The sequence below is a fragment of the Heterobasidion irregulare genome (genome assembly GCF_000320585.1).
Source record: "Heterobasidion irregulare TC 32-1 unplaced genomic scaffold scaffold_02, whole genome shotgun sequence".
Lineage (NCBI taxonomy): Eukaryota > Fungi > Basidiomycota > Agaricomycetes > Russulales > Bondarzewiaceae > Heterobasidion > Heterobasidion irregulare.
In genome coordinates this window covers 647,098-670,272 of record NW_009258198.1, presented here as the reverse complement: position 1 = coordinate 670,272, position 23,175 = coordinate 647,098, and the positions used below count along the sequence as shown (strand labels likewise).

At 49.6% G+C, this 23,175-nt stretch overlaps 7 protein-coding genes across 7 annotated transcripts; 4 read left to right on the top strand and 3 right to left on the bottom strand.

The window, feature by feature from the left end:
* Positions 1-165: 165 nt before the first annotated feature.
* On the bottom strand, positions 166-5,449 carry HETIRDRAFT_448420 (uncharacterized protein; the record flags this gene model as incomplete). Its single annotated transcript, XM_009543833.1, has 8 exons — positions 166-1,422; positions 1,482-1,531; positions 1,586-1,757; positions 4,131-4,269; positions 4,842-4,980; positions 5,037-5,079; positions 5,139-5,323; positions 5,380-5,449. 8 exons carry the CDS (start codon positions 5,447-5,449, stop codon positions 166-168), a joined length of 2,055 nt encoding a protein of 684 aa, XP_009542128.1.
* A 589-nt stretch (positions 5,450-6,038) lies between these two features.
* Positions 6,039-7,204, bottom strand: HETIRDRAFT_154599 (uncharacterized protein; the record flags this gene model as incomplete). Its single annotated transcript, XM_009543832.1, has 5 exons — positions 6,039-6,328; positions 6,399-6,584; positions 6,785-6,915; positions 6,952-6,992; positions 7,069-7,204. The coding sequence occupies 5 exons, from the start codon at positions 7,202-7,204 to the stop codon at positions 6,100-6,102; spliced, it is 723 nt and encodes a 240-aa protein (XP_009542127.1). The 3' UTR covers positions 6,039-6,099.
* Positions 7,205-7,438: 234 nt separating this feature from the next.
* HETIRDRAFT_141499 (uncharacterized protein) lies at positions 7,439-8,115 on the bottom strand (the record flags this gene model as incomplete). The annotated part of the gene is made up of 1 exon (XM_009543831.1): positions 7,439-8,115. A coding segment is annotated over exon 1 (549 nt), but the record flags the coding sequence as incomplete, so codon positions are not given.
* A 623-nt stretch (positions 8,116-8,738) lies between these two features.
* Positions 8,739-9,709, top strand: HETIRDRAFT_438216 (uncharacterized protein). The gene is made up of 4 exons (XM_009543830.1): positions 8,739-9,030; positions 9,088-9,213; positions 9,274-9,421; positions 9,492-9,709. The coding sequence occupies exons 1-2, from the start codon at positions 8,874-8,876 to the stop codon at positions 9,129-9,131; spliced, it is 201 nt and encodes a 66-aa protein (XP_009542125.1). The 5' UTR covers positions 8,739-8,873; the 3' UTR covers positions 9,132-9,213; positions 9,274-9,421; positions 9,492-9,709.
* A 171-nt stretch (positions 9,710-9,880) lies between these two features.
* HETIRDRAFT_168510 (uncharacterized protein) lies at positions 9,881-10,535 on the top strand (the record flags this gene model as incomplete). The annotated part of the gene is made up of 2 exons (XM_009543829.1): positions 9,881-10,009; positions 10,068-10,535. 2 exons carry the CDS (start codon positions 9,881-9,883, stop codon positions 10,533-10,535), a joined length of 597 nt encoding a protein of 198 aa, XP_009542124.1.
* A 291-nt stretch (positions 10,536-10,826) lies between these two features.
* On the top strand, positions 10,827-12,090 carry HETIRDRAFT_438214 (uncharacterized protein; the record flags this gene model as incomplete). The annotated part of the gene is made up of 4 exons (XM_009543828.1): positions 10,827-11,595; positions 11,649-11,705; positions 11,761-11,838; positions 11,890-12,090. Coding segments are annotated over 4 exons (986 nt in total), but the record flags the coding sequence as incomplete, so codon positions are not given.
* Positions 12,091-19,050: 6,960 nt separating this feature from the next.
* HETIRDRAFT_247611 (uncharacterized protein) lies at positions 19,051-19,263 on the top strand (the record flags this gene model as incomplete). The annotated part of the gene is made up of 1 exon (XM_009543827.1): positions 19,051-19,263. A coding segment is annotated over one exon (213 nt), but the record flags the coding sequence as incomplete, so codon positions are not given.
* Positions 19,264-23,175: the final 3,912 nt, after the last annotated feature.

The window sequence follows — 23,175 nt, the reverse complement described above, 5'->3', positions numbered from 1 at the left end:
CAAAAATATAGAGCGAGTCAGCTTCCTATCCGCATCGATCCGAAGCGCGAGACGATGGCAAGAACGACGAGGGTGAAAGGAACGGCAAAGACATCGATGGTGTGCGGCGCGAAACAAAGGAGCGAGCGAAGAGAAGATGAAAGCATACGGTACGCACCTTCAGCTCTATCCGCCGAGCAGGCCATACCCCATACCCTCCATGCCCCCTCCACCGCCCTCTAGACCATCGTGTCTCGGGCCCTGCGAGGGACCGCCCCCGCCGTTATGTTTCCTGCCCCTGTTTGGGCAGTGCTCCCGCATGTGGCGAAGCACTTCATCTTTGCGCACGAACAGGGCTGGGCAGTCGTCGCATGCAAACTCGCGCACTCCTCCATGGCGCAGAGTCGCCTTGTGTCGGGGCATGTCGTACGGGCACGACAGCCGCTTGCTACACCCGTCGGGGCCGTCGCAGACATGAGGGTCAGCCCTCTTGCGCTTTCGCGCGCCTCTCTGTTTCTCCCCAGGTGTCGTTGTCCAGGGCCCTCCAATGGACTGCGGTACAGCCTCGGGGACTGGCTCACCTATGGGGATCTCCACCCTGTGGGTGGACGTCGTCGATGTACCTGTAGTTTCTTTGGGGGCGCTGTCATGCGCCTGTGGATGGACCACAGGGATCTGGCTTTGCACCCCCACCATCTCTCTTCCTCTCGCCGCATAGTGGCTCGGCAGCCTGACTGAAAACAGCCCACACCCCGCGATCGGGGGCATGCGCGGCCTTCTGACTATGCGCCTCTCCGCCTTCGCGCCGTTCCCTCCCTGGCTTCCTCCCTGGCCCTCCCCCTCCCCTTCGCTTCCCTTCTCGTTCCTCGCCTTCTTCCGCCTCGGCCCCTCCTCCGCATCCACATGGTGCGCCTGCGGCACCGGCACCGAGGCGGTCTCTGGTGATGGCGGCAGCTCTGGGATGGGCTCCGGGACCTCCTCGACGGGCTCCCGCGGAGGGACCTCGGCCAACACCCGAAGGACGATGTCGCGCGGTGCCTCCACGACCTCCCGCGCCATCTCGCTCCATGGACCCCGGATCGGCTGGACGGCGTCCAGCAGCGAGGAGAAACGCGCCGCGCCGCGCCTCCGAGGGACCTCAATACGGTCCAATGCATCCACCCGTGCTGAGAAGGTCGAGACGGGGACATAGCGTAGAGCCTCCTCCGTGTATGCATGAGTGGCGGGGACTGGAACCGGGAACGGCCATGCGCCCGTCGACTCGTCGCTGTCGTCGTCCCAGTGGGCGGCCTGGGCGGACGCGTGTGGTGCGAAGGGGGTCGGACCCTCGAGGTGGGTCACAGGGAGGGACGGAGGCGGCAGTGGCACGTAGGGATTCAGGTGTCCCCCGTGCACGATGTAGGTATAGGGCCACGGTTGTGCGGAACATTGGGTGTCCTCGTCCTAGGAATGCAGATCAATGAGCGGCGTGCTGATATTCTGTAGCTAAGATTCGGACTTACCGACTCGTCGTTGGCACAGGTCTGGGAGCGTGACGGGCCTGCGCCAGGAGCTGTGGGCAAGTTCGTGTTCATGTACTCAAATGACATGCACATGCAGAACATACTGAAGAGGTCTTCCTCGGCGTCACGGCCATCATTATAGCACCACGACATTGCTGGGAAGGTGGATAATGTTGCGTAGGATGTGTTGTTGAGTGGCTCAACGGCGTTGTGGTGGTCGGTAGGGGAAAGGTGGGTCAGACTTGACGTTACAGAGTAGGAAGCGCCCACCGCCTTCTACAAGGAAAATGTTCAAGGAACGCATCAGAAGTCGTTGTGATGTCTTCCTTCCTCTGTTGTAATCAGGCTCAGACCCAAGCGCAAGGTGGGTGCATTGTTCGCATCCCGCAAATTAGTGATATATTCTCCTTTCGGGCGAATTCTTTTTTCCAGCGACAGGCGGGCAATATTTTCTTCGTCCCATCAGTCGTGTGAGACAGAATGCGTCCAGGCTGTCATCATTCGGCGGATTTCCGGGGTACGTTCGACGTTATCGTCGTTCATCCGATGTCGATAACATCTGTGGCAAAGCCATGCGAGGAGCGGGGTTATACGTGTCGTAACAACCCGCTTACTCCCTTGTTCTGCACAGCTTCTTTTGACGGTTGACTCCCGTCAGCGCCATGCCTTGTATCTGGTACGGGCCGCTGCAATTGAAATTATGCGCCGATTGTTGTAGGCGCATCAGGGTGCTTGATTTTACGGATGGTTCCATCGCAAACGGCATAATCCAGCCCGCTTGTATTTTGGAATCAAAACTTCTAGCCGCTTCTGGTGTCTCCGCACAACCCGCAAGGGGTAGCAAGGCACAGCATTGTGCCATGTTTATTTCATCGCTTTTTCGGGAGTAGAGGATCGTTGGAGCATGACGGGCCCATTCAGCTCGATCAGGATTCCGCGTATGGGCGATTGCAGGCTCGCCGGAATGCCACGACGCATGACCGTGGATTTAGGGCCTGTTCTCGTCTGGAGTGCGACTTACGATAATACCGGTGCGAAGGTGGGGGCGCTCAGTGATGAATGCACAATTGGGATGACTAATTTGGTCGGCAGTCTAGGGCCTGTACACTCCCTGTATGCGGCATCGTGGACAGCCATAGGCGGAACAGATACATCCAACCATCGGCGTATTTTCCCTGAACTGCCCATCGGTTTGGTCCTCTCGGCGCGTGAGTATCCGGAGGCGTCCTCAAGTGGAAATGGGAAGCCACCTGCTCGTCGACCATTGTCAGTGTCGACAGAGCACAGCGAAGCTTGAATGTGTGATCGAGCTATCGTTTATGAGGAGATGGTCTATGTGTCATACCTAATCTCATCGCTTCACAGATAAGAACGCTTTGGTACGTACTGCTTTGCGAGGGTATCTTGCGATCAAGAACATGGGTTCATCTTCGTCCGATCCTTTTATTCTCTCTGTCTACAGGCTGTACACTCGAGTCGGACTCTCTCAACAGACTCTGCAGATGTCATGGAATCCTCAATGTCCCACTGCTTGCTACAAATGGACAAGCTGATACGATACAAGCGCGGCTCCTGTTATTCTCTGCATCGTTGTGTTATGAATGTCCCCGTTCGGCAAATATTTCTGCAAGACATCTTGATGGACGAGGTGGAGATTATCGCCTCAGAGGGTTCAACGTCTCAGCGGGGCCAGATAGTTCGCCTTCATTTAGGACCGCTTTACACCTTATCAACTGCAATTCCCGATGGTTGTAATGCCGTATGCCATAGCTGACTCGACAGATGGACAGCTGCTGATATTTACGCGCGCAGGTTCTGAGAAACACGGTTTTTGAGTGCGTCTAGGCTCAGAAAAGGTGTCTTATCACAGAAAGACAAGGAAGACGCTTTGGGAAGAACGATTGATATTGTCGTGCAGCAATGATGGGCAGTTTGGCGTGATTTGTTGGATCTGAGAAAGCATCGCCGTAAGCATTTCTCGAAAACATTTTTAGGAGACAGTAGTAATGTCATGAACGAGTCATATATTGTTTTGAGCGGTCGAACCAATGTCGTTGCAGCTCTTGAGATGTATGTAGGAGAACAAGTTGAAGTTGGCGCCGCTAGAGTGGCGCTCGAATGACGTGGATGCGCCTTACTTTGCACGGCAAGGCCACGTGGCTATAGTCGGCCGTTCGAGTGCTTGGGTTCTGCGTCTTCACAGGCAGTCCACACCCACATGCCGTCGAATCAGACTCTTGATCCATCTCTTTCTTCTGGGATGAAACCTTGTGATGTGGGAGAGGTCGCTATCGAGACCAGGTGAGTATCCTGATCTGCTGTATTTGGGACCATTGCGATGGTGCAGTGATCTGACCAGTCCATACAGTGCGATCGACTACTGGAGTCCTCCCTTGCAATCAAGACTGACTACGCTCTCCCATATAAGCGCCACTGCATCCTCAGGTGATTCAAATGCTCTCAGGGTCTTTGATGACGAATTAGCCTATCTATCATTGCTGATTTCGCCCAGTGAACTTGAGGTCATGCTTGAAGGCGATCGTGCCAATGAATACAGCATTGGGCTTCGACTGTGCGGTGGACTGGTTGTGGCACTTGAAACTTGAAGTAAGGGCGACAGAAATCATGAACAGCCGGATGGAGACGTACCTGGAAATGTAAGACGTGTTGGCGACTCAGTAGTTGCGACAGCGGGAAGAGGAAGTAAGGACTCACCGGGGGCTGACGCCCCCTAACTGGCGACACGATCTCTTGCAGCTTGAAGTAGGTGTGTGTGGCGGTGCGGGACCTAAGGGACAGAATGGTTAGGTGTGACCAAGGATGGCCTGAGAAGGTCGCCAAGATACGCCAGAAAATAACAACAAGCAAGGAAGGAAGAGAGGCAAGAGAGACCGAGAGCGTCGCCGAGATAGACCAGGGCCGTCGAGCATGAAGAAAGGGCAGAGAAGATTGACGAGCAAGGAGACAAGACTGAGATAAACGAGCAAAGATTGAGATGAGAAGACAGAAACCAAGAGCAAAGCCACAGCAAGAGAAGCAGACAGCGAGAACCAAGTCAAACAGAGCGAGCAAGCCAGAGCGAGCAGAAAAAAGACACAGCCAGTAGAGAGAACACAGAGCGAGGACGAAGAGGACAGCGAGGAGCAAGTAAGACACAGAGAGCAAACCAGATTGAGGAGAGAGCACAGAGAGACGAGAACAGAGAGCGAGCAGAGAAGACAGCGAAGAGCGAGCAGACCACAGCCAAGGACATCAAAGCGCAGGAGATAATAATAAGAGACGAGAAATACCAGTGGGAGGAAGAGGAAGACGACGAGAAAGACAAGTAAGACAGAACCCGGACATGATCGAGAGACACACCAGCAACCAGACGTCGAAGCCACCTCCAGAGAACGATAGAGCCCGATGCCACAGACCAAAGCCACAGATCCCAGAGCAGTGTCGCCAGAAGATACAATGTAGCCAGTGAACTTGCTGTCGTGCTTGAAGGCGATCGTGCCTGCTAATGCGGCGTTGAGCATCGATGATATACGAACAGTAGTCAATAAGGCGTACCTATGAACCTGACGTCGTGCTTGAGGCGATCGTGCCTAATAACCTGGAGCGCGTCGAGGTTCAGTGGTGGAAGTAACGGCGAACGGCGTGAATGAGATGTACCTGTACAGATGAAGGAGGGCACGGAGAGGACAGTGGGTACCGCAGAACAGCATGAGAGAGGACAAGGGTAGTGGTGGTGGTGGGGAGGAAGAGAGAGTGATGGAGACAAAGAGGAGAGAATGGCGAGCCTTTTATACACCTCAGGGTCACCAATGTGGCTTTGGGGGTGAACGCTTGGACCTCCGCTGCCACCAACATTCGCCACACAATGTCCAAACGCCACGCTTCTCTGCCCAGCCACCTCGCCCGTTATGGAAAGAGAACCGGAGCTTTTTGCCATCGGGATGATAAGCGTCGTTGACTTCGATCATCTCGGGGACAAACACGATGCACGAAGGCGCGAGTCGTCGTAAGGTGGCTTTGGCTTCTTCAGAAACCACCGCCGCGCGCCACTCGTAGTCACAGGTATGTTGTCCCTGCGACACTTTCTCATAAACCTAATTCGACATTGAGAGTCCTCGAGTTCAGAAGTTGTATCATCTCGTCTCGCACCTTGCATAAAGCAATTGCAATGACGCTCACTCCATGAAGGCGAACAGCACAAAAACGTTGCAATAGTGTTAATTACTTCTAAATCCGAACAGCTAACAGTGGGCCAGATTTAATTCTCCTTCCACAAGCGATTGCCAAACAACGCACCAAATTCATGACGAGACTCGCAGGTATATCAGCAGGGATGCCCTGCAGTACGCCCCAACTCTAGTTAGCAGCCAGAACCGAAGGCATGAGCGTCATCTGCGAGTTTTTCTCTACCATCCATGCCTTCGATCTCTTCCCATCCGAGGACTGCACCGCCTTGCACTGCCCGCGGATCACTCACCTTGACAGGACACGTAAGTCCCAACGAAGGGGTCTCAAGCTCGGAGATATCGCCACGAACAGGGGAACAACACGGCATGAACAAGTCTACAGTTTTGATTAAATAACCCAAACGTGAGTAGTCTATGTATAAGCACGCCGGTCACTGCGGCTTGGCGGTGAACACCTTCCGGAGGTTGTCCCAAACGACCGAGGGCGACTGGGCGGCGTCGATCCGGTGCCAAAGGCCCTTGTTCTTGTAGTACTGCACGACGGGCGTGGTTTGGGAATGGAAGGACTTGAGACGCTTGGTGAGCGTCTCGATGTTGTCGTCCGAGCGCTGGATGATTGGCTCGCCGGTGACGTCGTCGGTCATGGCCTTCTTTGGTGGGCTAGAGAAGACGAAACGAAGGGGTTCGTGACTGAGGTTCAGACACAGAGCCAAAGGGGTTTGTGACGCACTGGAACTCCCTATGGTAGGTGCGCCCGCTTGCAGGGTGAATCAGACGACCAGTGATTCGAGAGATGAGCAGCTCGTCGGGGATCTCGAGCTGCACGACCGAGTCGAGCTTCTCCTTGCGCTCGAACAGCATCGAATCAAGCTTCTCGGCCTGCGGGACTGTGCGCGGGAAACCGTCCAAGACAAAGCTGGGGACGACATGAGTTAACACGTGTTTGTGAGACGACGCGAGGGCAGAGGAGGGGAGCAGGGACGGGTGAAATCGGGTGTGTGAGCCGGACGGCCTCAGGGCTTGACGTGGGGTCGCCCAAGCGCGCGTGGTGGATGCAGCGATGGACGATGGATTTTCGGGGAATGAAATGGGGATGCGAGACGTCCTGACACGTACCCATTCTTGCACGCCTCGTTGTTCTCCAGCTGATCCTTGATTATGCCCACCATGATGTCGTCGCTGACGAGACCGCCCGCGTCCATGATCTTCTTGGCTTCGACGCCGAGCTTCGTCTTCTGGTTGACCTGCTAGCGCAATATGTCACCGGTCGCGAGATGGCAGACGCAAAACTGGTCGTGGATGCGAGGAGCCTGGGTGCCCTTGCCTACAGACCCACAACGCACAGAAATCAACACAACGACGGCACGGTACACGGCGGGCTGCGAGCAGACACGGCGTACCAGCGCCTGGGGGCCCAATGAGAATTGTGCGAAGCTGGCTGGCTGGCGTCCTCGAGGGCGCGGCGGCCTTTGTCTTTGCCTCGAGCGTGCTTATTTTCTGATTGAGCTGCGCGACCAGCGACTGGAGGTCGCACATGAGATGCCTTGAGACGCCAGTGGAAACTCAGAAAAGGGCGACACCTGGCGACACAGACAGACCGAATGCAGGGAAACGGGTATAGAGTGACACGGGAGTAACCGAGTCGTGACAAATGCGTTACGACACAATTTTTGGTCACGCCAATTTAGACGCTGGAGGATGGAGGGAAAGCTGACAAATCGCTTATTAACTTCTGTTCTGAAACCTGGGACCGAAGGTTCCAGGAATGGTAGGCACCTTCGGCTCTGCCAGCTGAACATCCGACCCCCCATGGGCCCCATACCTCCTCCACCGCCCTCTGGAACGTCGCGCCCCGGGTCCTGCGAGGGACCGTCGCGGCGGCCGTCGCCATGGTCGTCGCCGTTGCGCCTGTTCCTGGACATACAGTGGTCCCTCTTGTGGCTGTAGACTGCATCCTTCCGGAAGAAGGGGACTCCACAATGGCCGCATTTGAACTTTGCAGGGTTTCCGTGGTCGCGGCTGGCCTTGTGACGGGCCATGTCGGACGCGCACGACAGCCACAAGTTGCACTCTTCGCAGACGTGGGGATTTGCACTCTTGCGCTTTCGCGTGTTTTCTTCTTCTTTCCCAGGTGTCGCCGTTGAGAGCCTTCCGAAGGACTGCGGTACAGCCTCGGGGGCTGGCTCGCCGGTGGGGTTCTCCACCCTGTAGGTGGACGTCGTCGATTTGCTGTTTGTTCCTTGGAGGGCGCTGCCGGGGCTGTACGACGTCGACCACGAGCAGAGTTCTCCGAAAAAGACTGAGCGATTCAGCTTTCTATCCGCATCCATCCGAAGTGCGAGACGATGGCAACGAGGGTGGTAAAGAAAGGAAAAGCGAAGGCATTGATGGCGTGCGGCGATGCGCGCAAAACAAAGGAGCAAGTGTAGAGAAAGAGGAAGCGAACGGTATGCACTTTCAACGTTCAACTCTCTCAGCTCAGCAGGCTGCCCTTTCTCATTACGCCTCCATGCGCGCTCCTATAGAATGAAAACGTTGATCGTTCCCGGCGTCATTTATGTGTGTAATTGTTCTACCTGGTAGTCGAGTTGATGCCGAGGCCCCCCTCATAGATGTCCTTCGCAATTCGTCTCCGACTCTGTAATCACATTCGCTTAGAGCGTTATTTCGATATCATACCAATTCTACTATCACGCACATTCTTGCGTCAAATTGGCGTAGATGACAGCTCAGCGCGCCTTGACCCCTCTTGATTGCATTGTCGGTCATGTTCGTGACGACCCTTTGAGCTGGATGACGTCACATGCGAGGGTCAAGATGTCCGCGACCACTGTATAATGTCTTCATAACGCCAAGAGCACAGAGACCATCAGCTACATCCGGACGGCTCCGAGGATATGAGCAATTGTGTACATCTCGATCAGTTCAGTTCCTGCGCGCCAAATGTCGTCACAGGTTCATGTATGTACGTCAACTTGTAGCATTCTTTTTTGTGAGAAAAGACGACTGAACGGCTTTCCTGTGGAAGTGGTAGCTGACGAAGGGGATACTGAGTAGTGAGATTGCACACACGCCACTTCTTCGGTCGCTATCGAGCCCTTGTTCTCCCCCACGTGGCATAGAAAGAGGGGGTCTCGGGAACAGACCACAGCAAGACGCCGCTGGTGAAGGGCCGTGGCTTGGGAAGAGTCGATAATCGAACGTCATGCGAAGAGAATCATTTGATACGCCGCTACACGCCTTGAAGATTCACGCTCAGGGTTCAGGGTCTATCAGGGCTAGATCGATCACTGTTCAAATGGCAAAAGAATTCGATTCTTGTTACATTTGGGAAAATTCAGAACTCTTCCATGCTCCAACGAGTAAGCACATACACAATGCCTATATCTTGCAGTGCGATGACAATGGATACAATAGAGGCATCATGCTATTAATCCTTGAAATGGAGGCGGACCGAGACTGAAAGTTGACCTGACTTGAACCGACGTGTCCAAACCTGACAGGGCCTGTCGTCAGAAGTGCAGACGTCGAGCACATGCGTCAGCGTCAGTCCTTGATTCCTGATCTATCTATCAATCTCACAGGTAACGGTCTTTTTTGTCTAGGATATTTGGGACCCTGCAGGGACAGGCAATCTCAAAAAACGCCTGTGATTACTGTGGTAAGTACCCATGGCGCCCCGATGATTCCCAAAAAGTGGATCCTGAATTGAAGGTTCAAAGCATCGAGATTCGATGGCAGCCAATGTGGAATGTGAGCACTCGCACATTGCCTTTCGATCGTGATGGCTGACATGCTGTATGTTATCTGAAGATTCTGATTATCTGGAAACCTCATATCCTAGAAGACACCTCTGTGCTTCTATGACACGGGCTGATTCTGCTCGAACAAATGCACTGCTGCCATGTTCGATTGCTTCTAGATCTAGTTAAATAGACTCCGATCATTGTACAGCATGCTGGCCAGCACCTGGATTTGGACTTGTGAAGCCATCTATTCTATCCACTGTCCATTCTGTCAGCTCAGAGCTTGAAGTTGGTTCACAGCGGTGCGCTAGACCGCCAATAGATGTCGTATGCCAGCTCAGCCGACAGCTAGGACAGGCGCCACTGACGAAATGGTCACAGTCATCAAATTTCTGGGAGTGGTGGTATTTAATCGAGTTTGTTAGCCATCGTAGAACACATTCCTTGGATTTAGTCCTCACTCGCTATGGATTTGTCCCCACGCCTTGTCACTCCTGCTAGACTCATCTTTGAAGCAGCCAACGGAGCCAATGTTACGGCTATTCTCTTCGGCGGTGCTGCCGCCAAACTCCATGGCGCCAAATGCGACACCAAAGTCCGTCACCTGTCACTTTAATTCCTCCATTTGTGCTTATTTTCGTGCGTTTCACCAGGATCTCGACATCAATGTATCCTCTCTTGGATTCACTACATTCCTGCCGAATGAGTTTGTCTGTCACCCTCGCACTGTCGACACCCGCCAGCATATCACCTGGGCAAACACCGTCAAGTGCGATGTAGCTACCGAGCGCACTGAACTCGTGAATGATGCATTTGAGACCTATAGCTGCGTCACAGAGGACGACATTCGCTATGCCTCGGCGAACATTCTTTTGGCGGACAAGATTCGTACACATGGACAACGCCCGTTCCAGGCTCTCGAGAAGCAAGAAAACGATTTGTACGATGTCCTACAGCTCATCGATGTCATGAGGCAAAAGGGAGATAAGATGCCAGACGAGCTTAAGGAATCGATCCTTAGCGAAAACATTCTCAGGGCCTTCCTTGAACGTGTACCCATCGAAGATCATCTGGTATACCGCACTTTCTTGGAGGAGTTGGACGTTATTCTACCGAATTAGGTGCGCTTCTTACGCCTCTTGCGAGCTGCTTTTGGCTGATACAGTATAGCTACTAGGAGGCACGATCATACGTTAGGGGCTGGAAGCGAATGAGCTTCTCGAATGAACGGAGAATCGAAGTGGATTGCGATGTTCTGATTGTTTGTCTGATTGTGTGTATGTACGATAACATGATGAAACGAGCGTGGCGTTTTCTGTCGAACAAGAACCCGGAAGGCCGGCTCTCATCAGACCGAGCAGATATATAAACCTCTCGGTCACGGACTTGATTTACTCTCAACACCCAACCAACCATGGGAATTCACTTCTACGACTCTTGTCCTATGTCTCCAATGACCATGGAGACTCGTCTCAAGCCAGCAAGAGCTATCGCACATGCAGGCGTTCCTTGCTTAGTCTGGGCAGAGGACGCTCTCAGCTTTGCTCACTTCGTCCCCACCGAGATGTTTGCTTTACAACTCCTCATCCCTGACAAGGACATAGAGAGGGCTGCGCAAGCCATCACCTCCAGTTTGCCATACAGGCGACTGACAGAACCTCACAAGGATTGGTTGGACTTCGAGTTCATGGACCCTGATCAATGGAGCTGTTTCCCTAATTCCATCCGGCTTGAGCTGACACTGCCACAGTCGTCACGGCACGAAGATGATCCCGTCGACATCTATATTCACCCGGCATCTTGGTTTTACTTCGATGTCAAGGACGATTCCCGCTCTGTCTCCCTCGTTCCCCCCCTTGCGCCTGCCAACTCGGCTCTGCGATTTCCAACGCGGACAGCGTTCTTGGACTCTTTGATCTCGAACATCCTCGATCCACCCACTGGAGTTCGACACGGCAAGCTGGACGCTAGACTTTTCACTTACATCAGTTACATCAACCTCTACACTCTTCGTGCTTTCCCTCGTGTTCTCCCGAACGGAGACCTCGAACCTGAGCGCGCTGCTGTCTCGGCAAGCCTCAAGCCGGAGAACAGGCGCCTTTGGGAGTCGAAAATCAGGAACACTTATAAGGGCTGGATTGATGAGGTCACTGCTCGCAGAGCCATTCTTGAGGGTATGGGGTGCGTGGGGCTGTTCGTTCCCTGACGAATTCGTTTATTTACAGTCCAATCAGGCGTGTGGCCGAAGCCAGGAAGCCTTTCCCAAAGGATCGTTGTTTCACTTGGAAAAAGTACGTTGGACTCTTCTCATGTTCACCTTTCACATAGTGAATGTAAGCGTTACAGAGGATCACAAGCCAGGGGACTTCACACTTCCACGCTCGTTGGGAGCTCTGCATCTAGCTCGAAGGCCCTGTTGGTACGGTGCGTGGCGAGGTGATTGCAACGTCCGCGCGTCGCTGACAATTCCTCAAGCAATCCAATGCCGACCCCGCCGAATGCTGCGATCAGCCGTGCTTTTACTCGAGCACAGAATATCTTACGGAAGAGGGGATGACCAAGTTGAAGTAGGCTCGTTCCAGCACGCAGATTTCCAAAGTGTCTTTCGCCTAAATGACTACCCGAGACCATGTAACCATGAATTTTTATACCAATCTCACCTCATTTCAAGTTCAATTTTTGCTGGTATTTCTACGTTGCCTGGTTTGAGGGACAGTTCTTTTTACAGCCATACTGTAATGATGGATATCTCATGCATTGCAGGATCACCACAACCAGATTGGCAACAGCGTCCGGTTGTACTGTATCCTACTGCATCCCAGGATATGACAGCCCTTCTCAAATATGACCGCCATAAGAGATCGAGTGTCAATAGATATGATATGGAAGAGCTGCACAGTTGCATATAAACGACGCATAATGTCCAACATAGCTCTATAAGAATATCGGCATCATGAATAAGTCCATGAACCGCCCTGCGTGCACCTCCTGGCCATCTGCGTTGTGCTGCAGTCTTCCTTCGTCAGGGATGGGCCTCGCTCGAAGCGACTCGTGGCCTTACAGAACAAGGCAGCGTACAGAAGTGAGATGGCAAAGTAATCGCAATCTTCAATGACGAACCCGTTGCATATCGGCCAGCCGTAATGGACGTTAATTCTCAAACGCGTTGTCCGCCCATAATTAGCAGACAGACTGCAGGATCTGACGCGGCACACGGTGACGACGCGAGCGAGGCGCATAATGCACGCTTGGCATCTGGCCAGTAAGCCTGTGTAAGTAAGCTCGTGGGGATCACATTGTTTTTGCAAAGAACGTGACGGACACACGGCGAGCGTTGAACGCGTTCGTGTTTTCATGTCATAGGCCACATGTCGAATGTTTACACCCATTTGTGGAATTTTGAAGTTGTTTGTCCAACAGGATGTTATGTGAAACTTGGAAACAGGCTTTTCATGTGAGCATGCAAGGGAAAGGCTTGACGATGTAAAAGAGCCTGCTCAAGACATGCGTCAGAATTAGCGGGCGGCGACGCTCAATTGCGGGCGAAGAGTTTTGGTGCGTTTGTCACCCTTGTATTTTTTTCCTTATAGATGGGATGTAAAATGATGGAGTAGTGAAGAGCTCAAGAAAGGCAGAATCATGGAGTTGTATGGAGATCTGGAGAAGACTACTCACAGCGTCGCCGGCAGCAGTTTCTTTTTCATTCTTCCAACCCATCGCGTCCTATCGCTTCATCAGCCCCATACTTCCAGCACTCCTTCTAGGCCGCAACTCTTGCATCCCGTGGGTTTTCATTACCGTGTGGAACCTTCGCGCCAAAGTCAGGATGCAGGGGCGAAGGCGTCGGAGCGGTATCATGCAGGAACTCACAGCCGATGGCAAGCTAAAAGATGGTTATATCGACGTGTGCAGCACTCCAGATCACTCATACACTATGTTGTAGCAGCAGCAAGGCGCATGCAAAGTTCCCAGAGAGGAGAGCCTAAGCTACTGCGAGCCAGGAGGAGTGAGATTGGTTGGCTTTGCAAACATTATCAGCGAAGTAAGTGGATGCGAGTGACGACATACGGCATGGCGACCTATGAGAACCTCATCAGCAAAAGTGACAAAACGTGGGATGGCTTGGATGGATTGGGGGGTTATATAATCTCGAGAGCCTGCAGGCAAGGTCATATATGGCATTGCATTTGCCGCGCTCTCCTTGGTGGTTCGGCACAATCGTTGCATCAGATTGCAATCTGGAGGCCCCGATGCCAATGTAATATATTCCTGGACTTCATAATATATTCTTATACATGCACACCAACCTCAAAATATATTGTTAAACATGCACACCAGCTCAGAATATAATGTTATACATACACCTGGCCTCAAGATATAATGTGATACATACACACCGGCCTCAAAACTCACCAGTGAGGCATCAGCAAATCAGCCAATCTCTGACTTAGGTCTGAGAGCCTCTGTTTGTTCTGAACTCAGAGATTTCAGAACAAACAGAGGTCAGAGCAAGGCTCTTCCATCAGGAGGTTCTTTCTCTGGATTGGTCTTAACTCAGACCTGTCAGAGTCTATCCAGAATGAAGGTCAGAAGCTTTGTTGGTAGCTCAGACCCTGACTGGAGACTCGCACAGGCATTTCTTATGACAGTCTTACCATTAAAATGATAGTATTATAGGGGAACAGAGGACAATTTGGGGCCCAAAATGGGTGCGCCAGATCATGAGCCACACACAAACCTGATATGTAGCCTAGAAAAGATTGAGTGGGGATTGATTGTCTGAGAGGAATGTGAGTACAGTGAGGGAATTGTACAAGGGTGAAGCAGTGTTCGTGGATATGGTGGTGAGAAAGATGTGTGCAAGAGGCTAGGAAAGTCTTGATACAATGTTAGTATTGAATACTTATAGAAAAAAGACCTGATATACACACTAGAATAGCTCACCATGTTCCAATCTGAAATCCTCTATGTCAGACTCTAATTGAGGCTTAATGCTCTGCACATGGTTGGAGTTGTGGATGACACTATGTGACAATGGTGTTGATTCCATGTCCGTGATGGAGAGATTGTCCCCAGGGTGCTTAAAGAAGGCCTCTGTCTTCATCTTGCTATCATGTAGGACTTGTGTGGCCTTGTGGATGATCTCGTCCCAATGATGAGCTTTCAGCTGGGCAATTTCGATCCCATAGAAATGGGTGTCATCACCATAGTTGAGCTTGGAGAACTTGTGGTGTGGATCTTACACAAGCTCACCTGTGCTTTACAAGTGAAACACGCTGATGAGCATGCACCTGTGCTAGGGTCCAAGGAAGGTATTCAGGAAGCTTTGGGGAGATACCAAACAGTGCTAGACAAGTATTGAAGACACTGACTTGCACTGAACATGGTCAGTCCCCACCCGGCTAACTGCAACCCTCTGAAGGACGTTTAGCAGCACTTGGGCCAGTTTGCCCACACTTCACGTACTTACCATGACTGCACAGAAGTGTTATAATAAGTATTCATGAGATCAGAGCCAGTATTCCGTGTTGGCCAATGTTCTCTGGGAGTCAGTTGGTCTTTATTGCTTATCTTCCCAACTTCTGCATGGTCAGGCAAACACAATCTTGTACCATTGCTTGGCCATCCTGGTTATATGTTACTTCTTTTTTATCTCCATTGGTTCTCCAACACCTGTTCCTGTTACCTATGCTTGGGTAATGGATCCTGAACATTCGGGATTTTGCCATCACTGATTAGCTTTTACCTTATCACCTTTGAAACCCATATGGATATCCCACCGACCTTCTTATCTTCTCTGTTTGCTAGGGCTTGGTGCCCATTTGATGTCTACTCTCATTTCGTATTCAATATATTAATTAGGGGCTCTGTTTACTATAAAAACCTACATATACCTCTGAAATAAACCAGCTTTCACACCCTACAGTTCAGAGCTCATTTGTACTCCTCTTAACCATCAAAATCATCTTTGTCAACTCCCAAAAACTTGTCATCCTCATTGTTCAGCCTCATTTGCATTTGTACTTGTCTCTTTGCTTGTACCCCTTGTCCTCCCTCGTGTATTGTCAGAGTCCCATGTGGCTCTTGAAGCACATAGTTGTTGGTCGTGACACTATCTTCTCATCATCAATCAACTCCCTGACCTAACTCAACCAACTGAACGTTTGATCAGTGTTTGATGCAGTCCCAAAACCATTTGGGTGCTTTAATCTCACCCCCCTTATTACTCTTCAGTGCACCCTCACTTTCTCAAGTCCTAACTAGCAATTCCTTGTATATTAGACACTAGCTCTAGCACTCCCTGCATTAGTGGTTGTTTTGTTGTTGTGCTTAGGACTTAGAGCCACCTCTAACATATTATTTTGAAGCCCATTGCAAGGGATTAGTATTCAAAATTACCTCAAGGAATCTACATCTGGAAAAACACCCTCTTGTATTAGCTCCGGATTATATCTAATAGTGTCTAAAAGTATCTAAAAGTGTTAATAGTATCTAAAAGTGTCTCATTTCCTAATTAGGAGCAACACATTGTGAGCATTGGATTGGTTTCTAATTTCATGATATTAGCACTAATTCTATACTAAGAAGTCTTTGATTATTAGTAGGAACTAGTAAGTACTACTGCTCTATCAGTAAGAAGGTAAAGATGTGGCACATTCTATACTATTTCAGCATATTACTCTCCTTCATATATGCCTATACCATTATCTTGTAGCTCTTTTGCTAACTTTCCAGCTGCTTTTATAAGGGATATAGAAAGAGAGAAATGTGCATTGATGCCCCCAGCCACTTTGTTGGCAGCTTGGCAGCTGCCACAAGAGGCTATGAAGACCTTGGTACCTTGGCCTTGCACACATGATCATTAAAGTTGTCGTTGTTAGCCAATGCCTGCTACTGGTCATTATAGGACACAACATGTGGGTTGGACTTAGGGATATGCTATATGCAGCCTTGTAGACCTTGTCTATTAGCGCAGTGGCTAATACTGTCTTATGCAGCACACAATCATCATCACTATTGATATTATAATTTTTAGCACTATTTATATTGTTTATTGCCTTGTTATACAGAAGATGCTCAAACTTGGTGTTTCCTCTAGCTATTAGGCTGTGGAAAAGACAGTCATATTGGTATGTGGTGCCAGAATGATATATTTGCCTGCCATATAGGAAATATATGCATTAAGCATATTAAGATCACCTCCAACAATCTTGTGCTTATTTATATATAGGCATGCCATACATATACCCTTGTCCCCACCCTCTACCTCACTAGTGGCTATTTGGAAAACCCCTCTCTCTTATTGGATCTTAATTATTCATAATCATGTTTTTGATCAAATTTGTAAATTCAGGTAGCATTGTTTATACTAGTAGAGTCCCATTGAATACACTCAATCATAGTTTTACACATTCTGTTGGGACTGTGTCCTAACATGTGCTTGGCACATGGACAGAAGGGAAGGTCAGGTGTTTCCTCAGACTCAAACTGTTAACGACTAGGACTGTGACTTGACACGTATCTAGGCACGTGACTCAGGACATGGTCATGAGCTACGCATATGACTTGGACTCAGACTGTTTATCATCTACATGCTGACACATGAATGCTTACATACTATGATCTCTTTCTTATTGTGCTTACTAATGTCGATCATGATTGGTTTCTGATTGCATATTGCTGCGGACAGACATTTGATATACTTACTATACATGGTTACATCGAAGAGCCGCGGAGTATAAACAATGACTGCGGCTTACATGCATTGATCGTTGATAGTACTTAGTGTTTAGAAGCACGGACCATATGTCCGTCTCGCCCTAAATAGCCCTGTACTATATATAGGAGAGCTGAGCTTATTAGAAGCCTCAGCTCGTTCACTTTGTATACATCTTGATCTCAGCACTGCGCCCGGCATCTGGCTGCCTTCAGCTCATGCTTTGCAATCTCTGTCAGATCTAAAGAATCATACTCAGTCTGACGAAGCACTGGATTCATCTCATCGCTCTCCTCATTCTCTACCGCCTGCAACCTATCAAGGACTCGCTGCTTATCGAGTTATCCGTTGGGATCCCTCCGAAGTCATCTGTTGTATCGGAGAGGACTTGTTCGTACCAGACGAACATCGACACATGATCAATCAACATCTCCTTCGACTCTTTGAGGAGAAAATCAATACAGACCAGCCCTTCTTGGACCAAGCCCAAAGACGAGCCGTCGTCTTTATTCGCTGGGCCGTCACGATTAGCTTTAGCCCAGGGAACCCTTATTAGTGCATCACGTGCACGTGACTAAGCCTAGCCGGCTTAACACTTGAACGAGCTCTCCATTCCCTGCCCTGAAGACCAAACTGGAACAATACCGAATACAGTCACTAGTAGCAGCCACACAACAACTGCTAGAAGAAAGAAGTCGCAGCAGCATTTTAGCAACCAAAATTAAACAAGAACCCCGCCAAGGAACATCTACAGAAACCAGCACCTACATCAGATACTCAGCGACCGGACGAGTATACGCAGGAGTAGCCTCTTATTGGCTACAACAAATACAGGATTACTTCTTCATTGGAAGAATTGGATTCCCCTTTTTGGGGCTTGCTTCACTAACAAACCCAGAACACCAGTCTCCGCAGTGGGAGATCCAGGACTCAACCTTATTCACACTAGGAATACCGTTGATATCAACGACGGAAGACCAGGAAACTTCCCAACAGAACATATCGCAGAACTTAGAAAGCACATCACCAAGGACGTCGATTCAGGAGGAATCAGACAGGAATTACTTGAGAACAGTCACCAAAGAAACGAATACACAATCTTCATCTTTTGGACCTATACCATCCCGAACTAGGACACACTGGATCCTATTGGATACTCACCCCATCGAACAGAAATCACCGGAACCGTATCAGTTGTCAGGCAAGGAGAGTTCACCCACAAAACTTATCATTTCAGAAATATCATCGCCGGACAAACCTTTGACGAAATCCTTACACTCTTGGACCAGATCAACAACGGGATCAACAAAATTATCAGAAGAGAGCCTACACTCCAAGAAGGACTTAGGGCCGGAAAAAGACACAAAATCCCTTTCTTCTTCACAGAATAAACAATTGAGTCAACAGTACCGAAGGGATACCCGCCCCCATACCACAATAACCCAATCTACATCTTCAAACATCTACCCAAGGACGTCGACCCAGACACTGTTTATTGTGACAAAGAGAACAGACACTTCTACATCGGAGGAATCCTCACTGGATTCTACACAGGAAGCGGGAAGGAAGAATTTTATAAAAGACTCTTCCTCGGAAAAGAAATCCACACCGCACCCAAATTACAGACCACTAAGCTCGCAATCGTCGCAGCAGAGCTTAGAAGAATCAAGCCTAAATCACCGACAAATCGGAATCATAACTCACCGAGACCACACGTTTATAACATACCCAGGGAAGCAACCAGTGGAAATCGAACTTCGCGAAGAAACACGCCCGTTACATCCCCAATACAAGAAACCTCTCCACAAGCAAGCTTCCGAACCCCTGCACCCGACGAAAGTACCCGGGAAGAGCATACTCAAGAACCAGATACAGGTGGAGAGCCTCCTGACGATTACCAGCCCTCGTCCAGTGAGATGTTGACAAATCCTAGAAATCCTGAGTCCAAGGGACCGGCTATGGCCAAGCCCACTCCCTTCGACGGAAACAGAAAACAAACAGAGCAATTCCTCCACGAAATCAATTTAATGATCCTCGCCAGGAGACACAATTTCCTAGATGAATTTACAAAGATAGCCTATGCGCTATCCTATATGAAGGGAGGATCAGCTGGAATATGGTCAAGGAATTTTACAAAGGCCAGGAACACAAATAACGATTGGGACCTCTATGCATGGAAACCCACTACGGATATGACCTCAGTCTGCCAGAAGATTTCAACGGACTTTGAAGAATTCGACAAGACAGCAGATGCCAGAGACAAACTGGCTAGGATCAACCAAGGGAAGGAATCCTTTAACACATACCTTCAACTCTTCAAGCAAATTGCCGAACTAGCAGGGGTTGATCTTGAAACCAAGAAGATGCACTTCTTGCGGGTGTTACGAACTGCTCGTTCAGTAACCCTAAGAGTAGGAGGTTCTTCCCTAGGTCACTCAAGGAGGATGTGTGGAACGATGGTCTCGACTGTACGTGTAGCATAGGAGCCAGAGATGTATTGCGATGTAGCAATGAAGACTGCAGTAGGAAGACTGCAGTAGAATGAAGGTGCTGTGGTAGGAAGACCACAGTGAATGAAGAGAATAGACTGAAGATCCTCAGCCTACTCTATGGGCCTTTTATACTACTTTAGGAAATAGGGCGTGAGAATACCATATATGTATCCGTAGGTATTCTCTAAGTCGTCTCTCTCAATAACGACTACTCTTGTGCTTCTCTGTTTGTCTCCTTCCAGCCAGGAAAGACTAGGAGCTCAATGTCCGATGTGTGAGTAGTTTGTAAGGTGGCATTCTATGCCTGTCGCAATATGGCTCGTGATACTCGACCAACGATAAGGTGATCCGTTGAGAGTGGATGACCAAGGTTACTATCTGTACCTTGTTGTACGCCTCACCTTGTGAGGCCGCTTGATATTTGTGATGATCGTGTTGGAATAGACCGCCGTTAAGGCCCGACAGAACGTGATCATAACAATACCCCCTTTCTACGTCCTATTCGCCTGGTAGGACAGCACCTTGCACTTCATCGCCACTCCATATACGATTTGCTTTCTTGATCCAAAAACTGGTCTCCGGATGCGGCTTCCAGGACATGACTTCGTTTTCTGGGAGGAAGACCGACTTACGTCGTTTGATCCTCTAGGAGTTTTCCATCTCCGTTGAGCTGTTTGTTTCTCGGCCATAACGCAGGGGGTTCCAAGCCCTGGGCCACTAGGATGTTTTTCCTTCACCCATAAGGATTATTTTGCCGCAGTAAACTTCTTCGCGGTCTTACTCCAGCCTCCTCTGGAACAGTATCAAGAAAGGCGTATGAATGCGAGTGGTGTGTGGATGAATAGAAACTCTAGCATGTGGGTTCCTTTTCGTGTCATCAGGTTCTTCTTCTTCCTTCTCCGAGGGCCAAACCTCAGTGTTTCCAGGATAGTCGTTCTATCCTCATGATTTGTTGTTTCCTCAATGGCAACCAGCGGCGTCCACAGACAAGTAGGTTAATCGCTTTATGAAGGCTTAGGCCTACTTCTCCAGACTACCTGAAACCATGCTAAGCATGAGTTGAACGGCCAAGCAGTATTGCTCCCATACGGTGAGCTCATCTCCGGTGAGGGCACCCAATCAAATCCCAAGCAGTATTGTCCCCATACGGTGGACTCATCTCCGGTGAGACAGTTTGCGGCGTCCAGAGTTTGTTTGTCACAAACATGGGCCTATGGTGGGGAATACCACATGTAGTGTTGGGTCCGAGGCAAGGATGTGAAGAGAATTAGACTAGAAGGGCGCCGTGAGGAGCAAGGAGGAGTCTGACTCCTTCTCCAAATTGGCCTGTTCACATGCACAAATAGATCTCAAGACCACAGCTGATAAATTTGTCGGATTGTGAGATATATCCATAGTAGCAGTTTAAACATCTTGCCGGACGTTCTGTAGTTTTTTGTCATTGCGGACGATGACCTAGTTTTACGTTGTTGCGGACACTATTAAGGCACCCTGCGCTGCCTATTATTTTTACTTCTAGGTTGTTGCGGACCTTCTTCATCATCAACATGGAATATCTGTGGGAAAAGATGTTTCTGCACGCCGGAACATCCATTGGTTATGTGCATAGGGCCCTAGACCAGACTTTGTCCCGCAGATTCCACTGAGGCATGATGGGAATGGTTTATACTATATCATACCGGATAACTTATAACGTCTCAATATTATGAGACCGCTCAGTTTAACGCCGTAAGGTAGGCGAGCTATCGTCTGACTATGTCCCTCGAGTCACGATAGGTTTTTCCTTCCGAGGATGAAGGTAGTTTACCATCATTTCGGACGTTGTCAACATATTTTCATTAAAAATGATGTTGACCGATGATCCCTGTACCAAAAGGGATGAATAGTTTAATGTCATCTCAGATGGTTGATGACCAAGGTCGTGGTCAACAACCACAACTCCTATTTGGTAAGGAGCACATAGTTTAATGTCTTTGCGGACGATCAGCACCAGGGTGGCCAATCACAACTCCCATGCGGTCGGGAGCAAGTAGTTTAACGTCATTACGGATGGTCAATGGCCAAGGTCGTGGCCATTAACCACAACTCCTATGCAATAAGGAGCAAGTAGTTTAACGTCTTTGCGGACGCATTGGTTTCCAGGGGCATAGACATCAATGATAACCCCTAAGTCCAAGGGGCACTAGTTTCACATCGTTGCGGATGCACGGTATCTTGTCAAGATCGCCACGCACGATCCCTATGCTTGAAGGGACAAGTAGTTTACCGTCATTTCGGACTATGGGGTGTCCCCACACTGAGGCTCAGCCCATGATCCCTAGAACGAAGGGACAGTAGTTTTACATTGTTTCAGATGCTTCATAGTTTATCGTCATTGCAGACGTCGATGCCATTTTCATATCAAAAATGGCCTCGAACGATCCCTAAGGCTGAGGGACGGTAGTTTAACGTCGTTTCGGATGTATTGGCGGAACAGACTTTTCCAGATGAGTGGCCAGCTCTTGTCGTTCTTCCACAATGTGAGCTGAAGAGAGTCACCTGATCTAGTTCCTTCCCACTAGATCTTCAACTCGAGGCACGTGTCCTAGTTGCCTCCTGACTAGGTCTTGGAGTGGAATTCCTTGTACTTCGACTCCAGGACTAGACTAAGTGCGCCATGAAGAGATGCTTGCTCTTCCATGTCCCCAGACCCCTCGCTTGGATTTGAACCAAGACGACCCATTATTCTTTTACCAAAAAGCAAGTGAATATCGAAGTGCTTCGACCTCTTACAGACAGGGTTCTGCAACACGAATCCTCCCAAAAATCCACGCTTCACCAGAATACAACCACGCTCCTTGGGTCAACGGTAGTTTTACGTCATCTCAGACGATGGTAGTTTTCTGTCATTTCGGACAAGGACTAGTTTAACGTCATTGCGGACCCTAGTAGTTTATAGTCATTGCAGACCAAGCCTTTGGTAGTTTTACATCGTTCCGGATGTAATTTATGGCCTCGCATTCCTTGGAGGAAGCTTGTGTAAGCAGAGATAGCCAGGACTCTACTTATCTCATGCGTCAGCTGTAGGATCCCCTAATGCGGAAATGATCCTGTAAAACGGGAGATCCAAAGTGGGACGTCCTAAAACACCAGTCAGACCTTGACTGTGAGGGTTCACTTAACGAGTTATGCATCATAATTCTTGGCTTCGGGCTTGCAATCGGTTATGTATGGGCACTTTGCTGTACCAAGGCGAAGAGCCGGCTTGTCGACACCTACGAGTAGATATTTGTCATGTAGAGGGTTCCCTAATGCGGAAAAAACCCTGTAAAACTGAGGATCCAAATGGGACGCTTGGTGCATCTGTCAGATTAACTCCTTAACAGCGAGGATGTAGAAAGTTCCATCATAGGTTGTACGTGGAATTATGCCCGCTGTTGTCCTTGATTCATACCATCATTTGAACTAGGACGGATGGTCAGGTACTTCCCCTGCCTTTTTATTATTTCACAGTTTGAGGACATGCAGGTCCAATAGTTTAGACGTCATTCTGGACATGGGTAGTTTAACGTC

Coding starts and splice junctions, on each gene's coding strand:
- HETIRDRAFT_438216 (XM_009543830.1), top strand. CDS start 8,874: ATGCGAAGAGAATCATTTGATACGCCGCTACACGCCTTGAAGATTCAC. Junction 9,031..9,087: donor ACTCTTCCATGCTCCAACGA/GTAAGCACATAC, acceptor GATACAATAGAG/GCATCATGCTATTAATCCTT.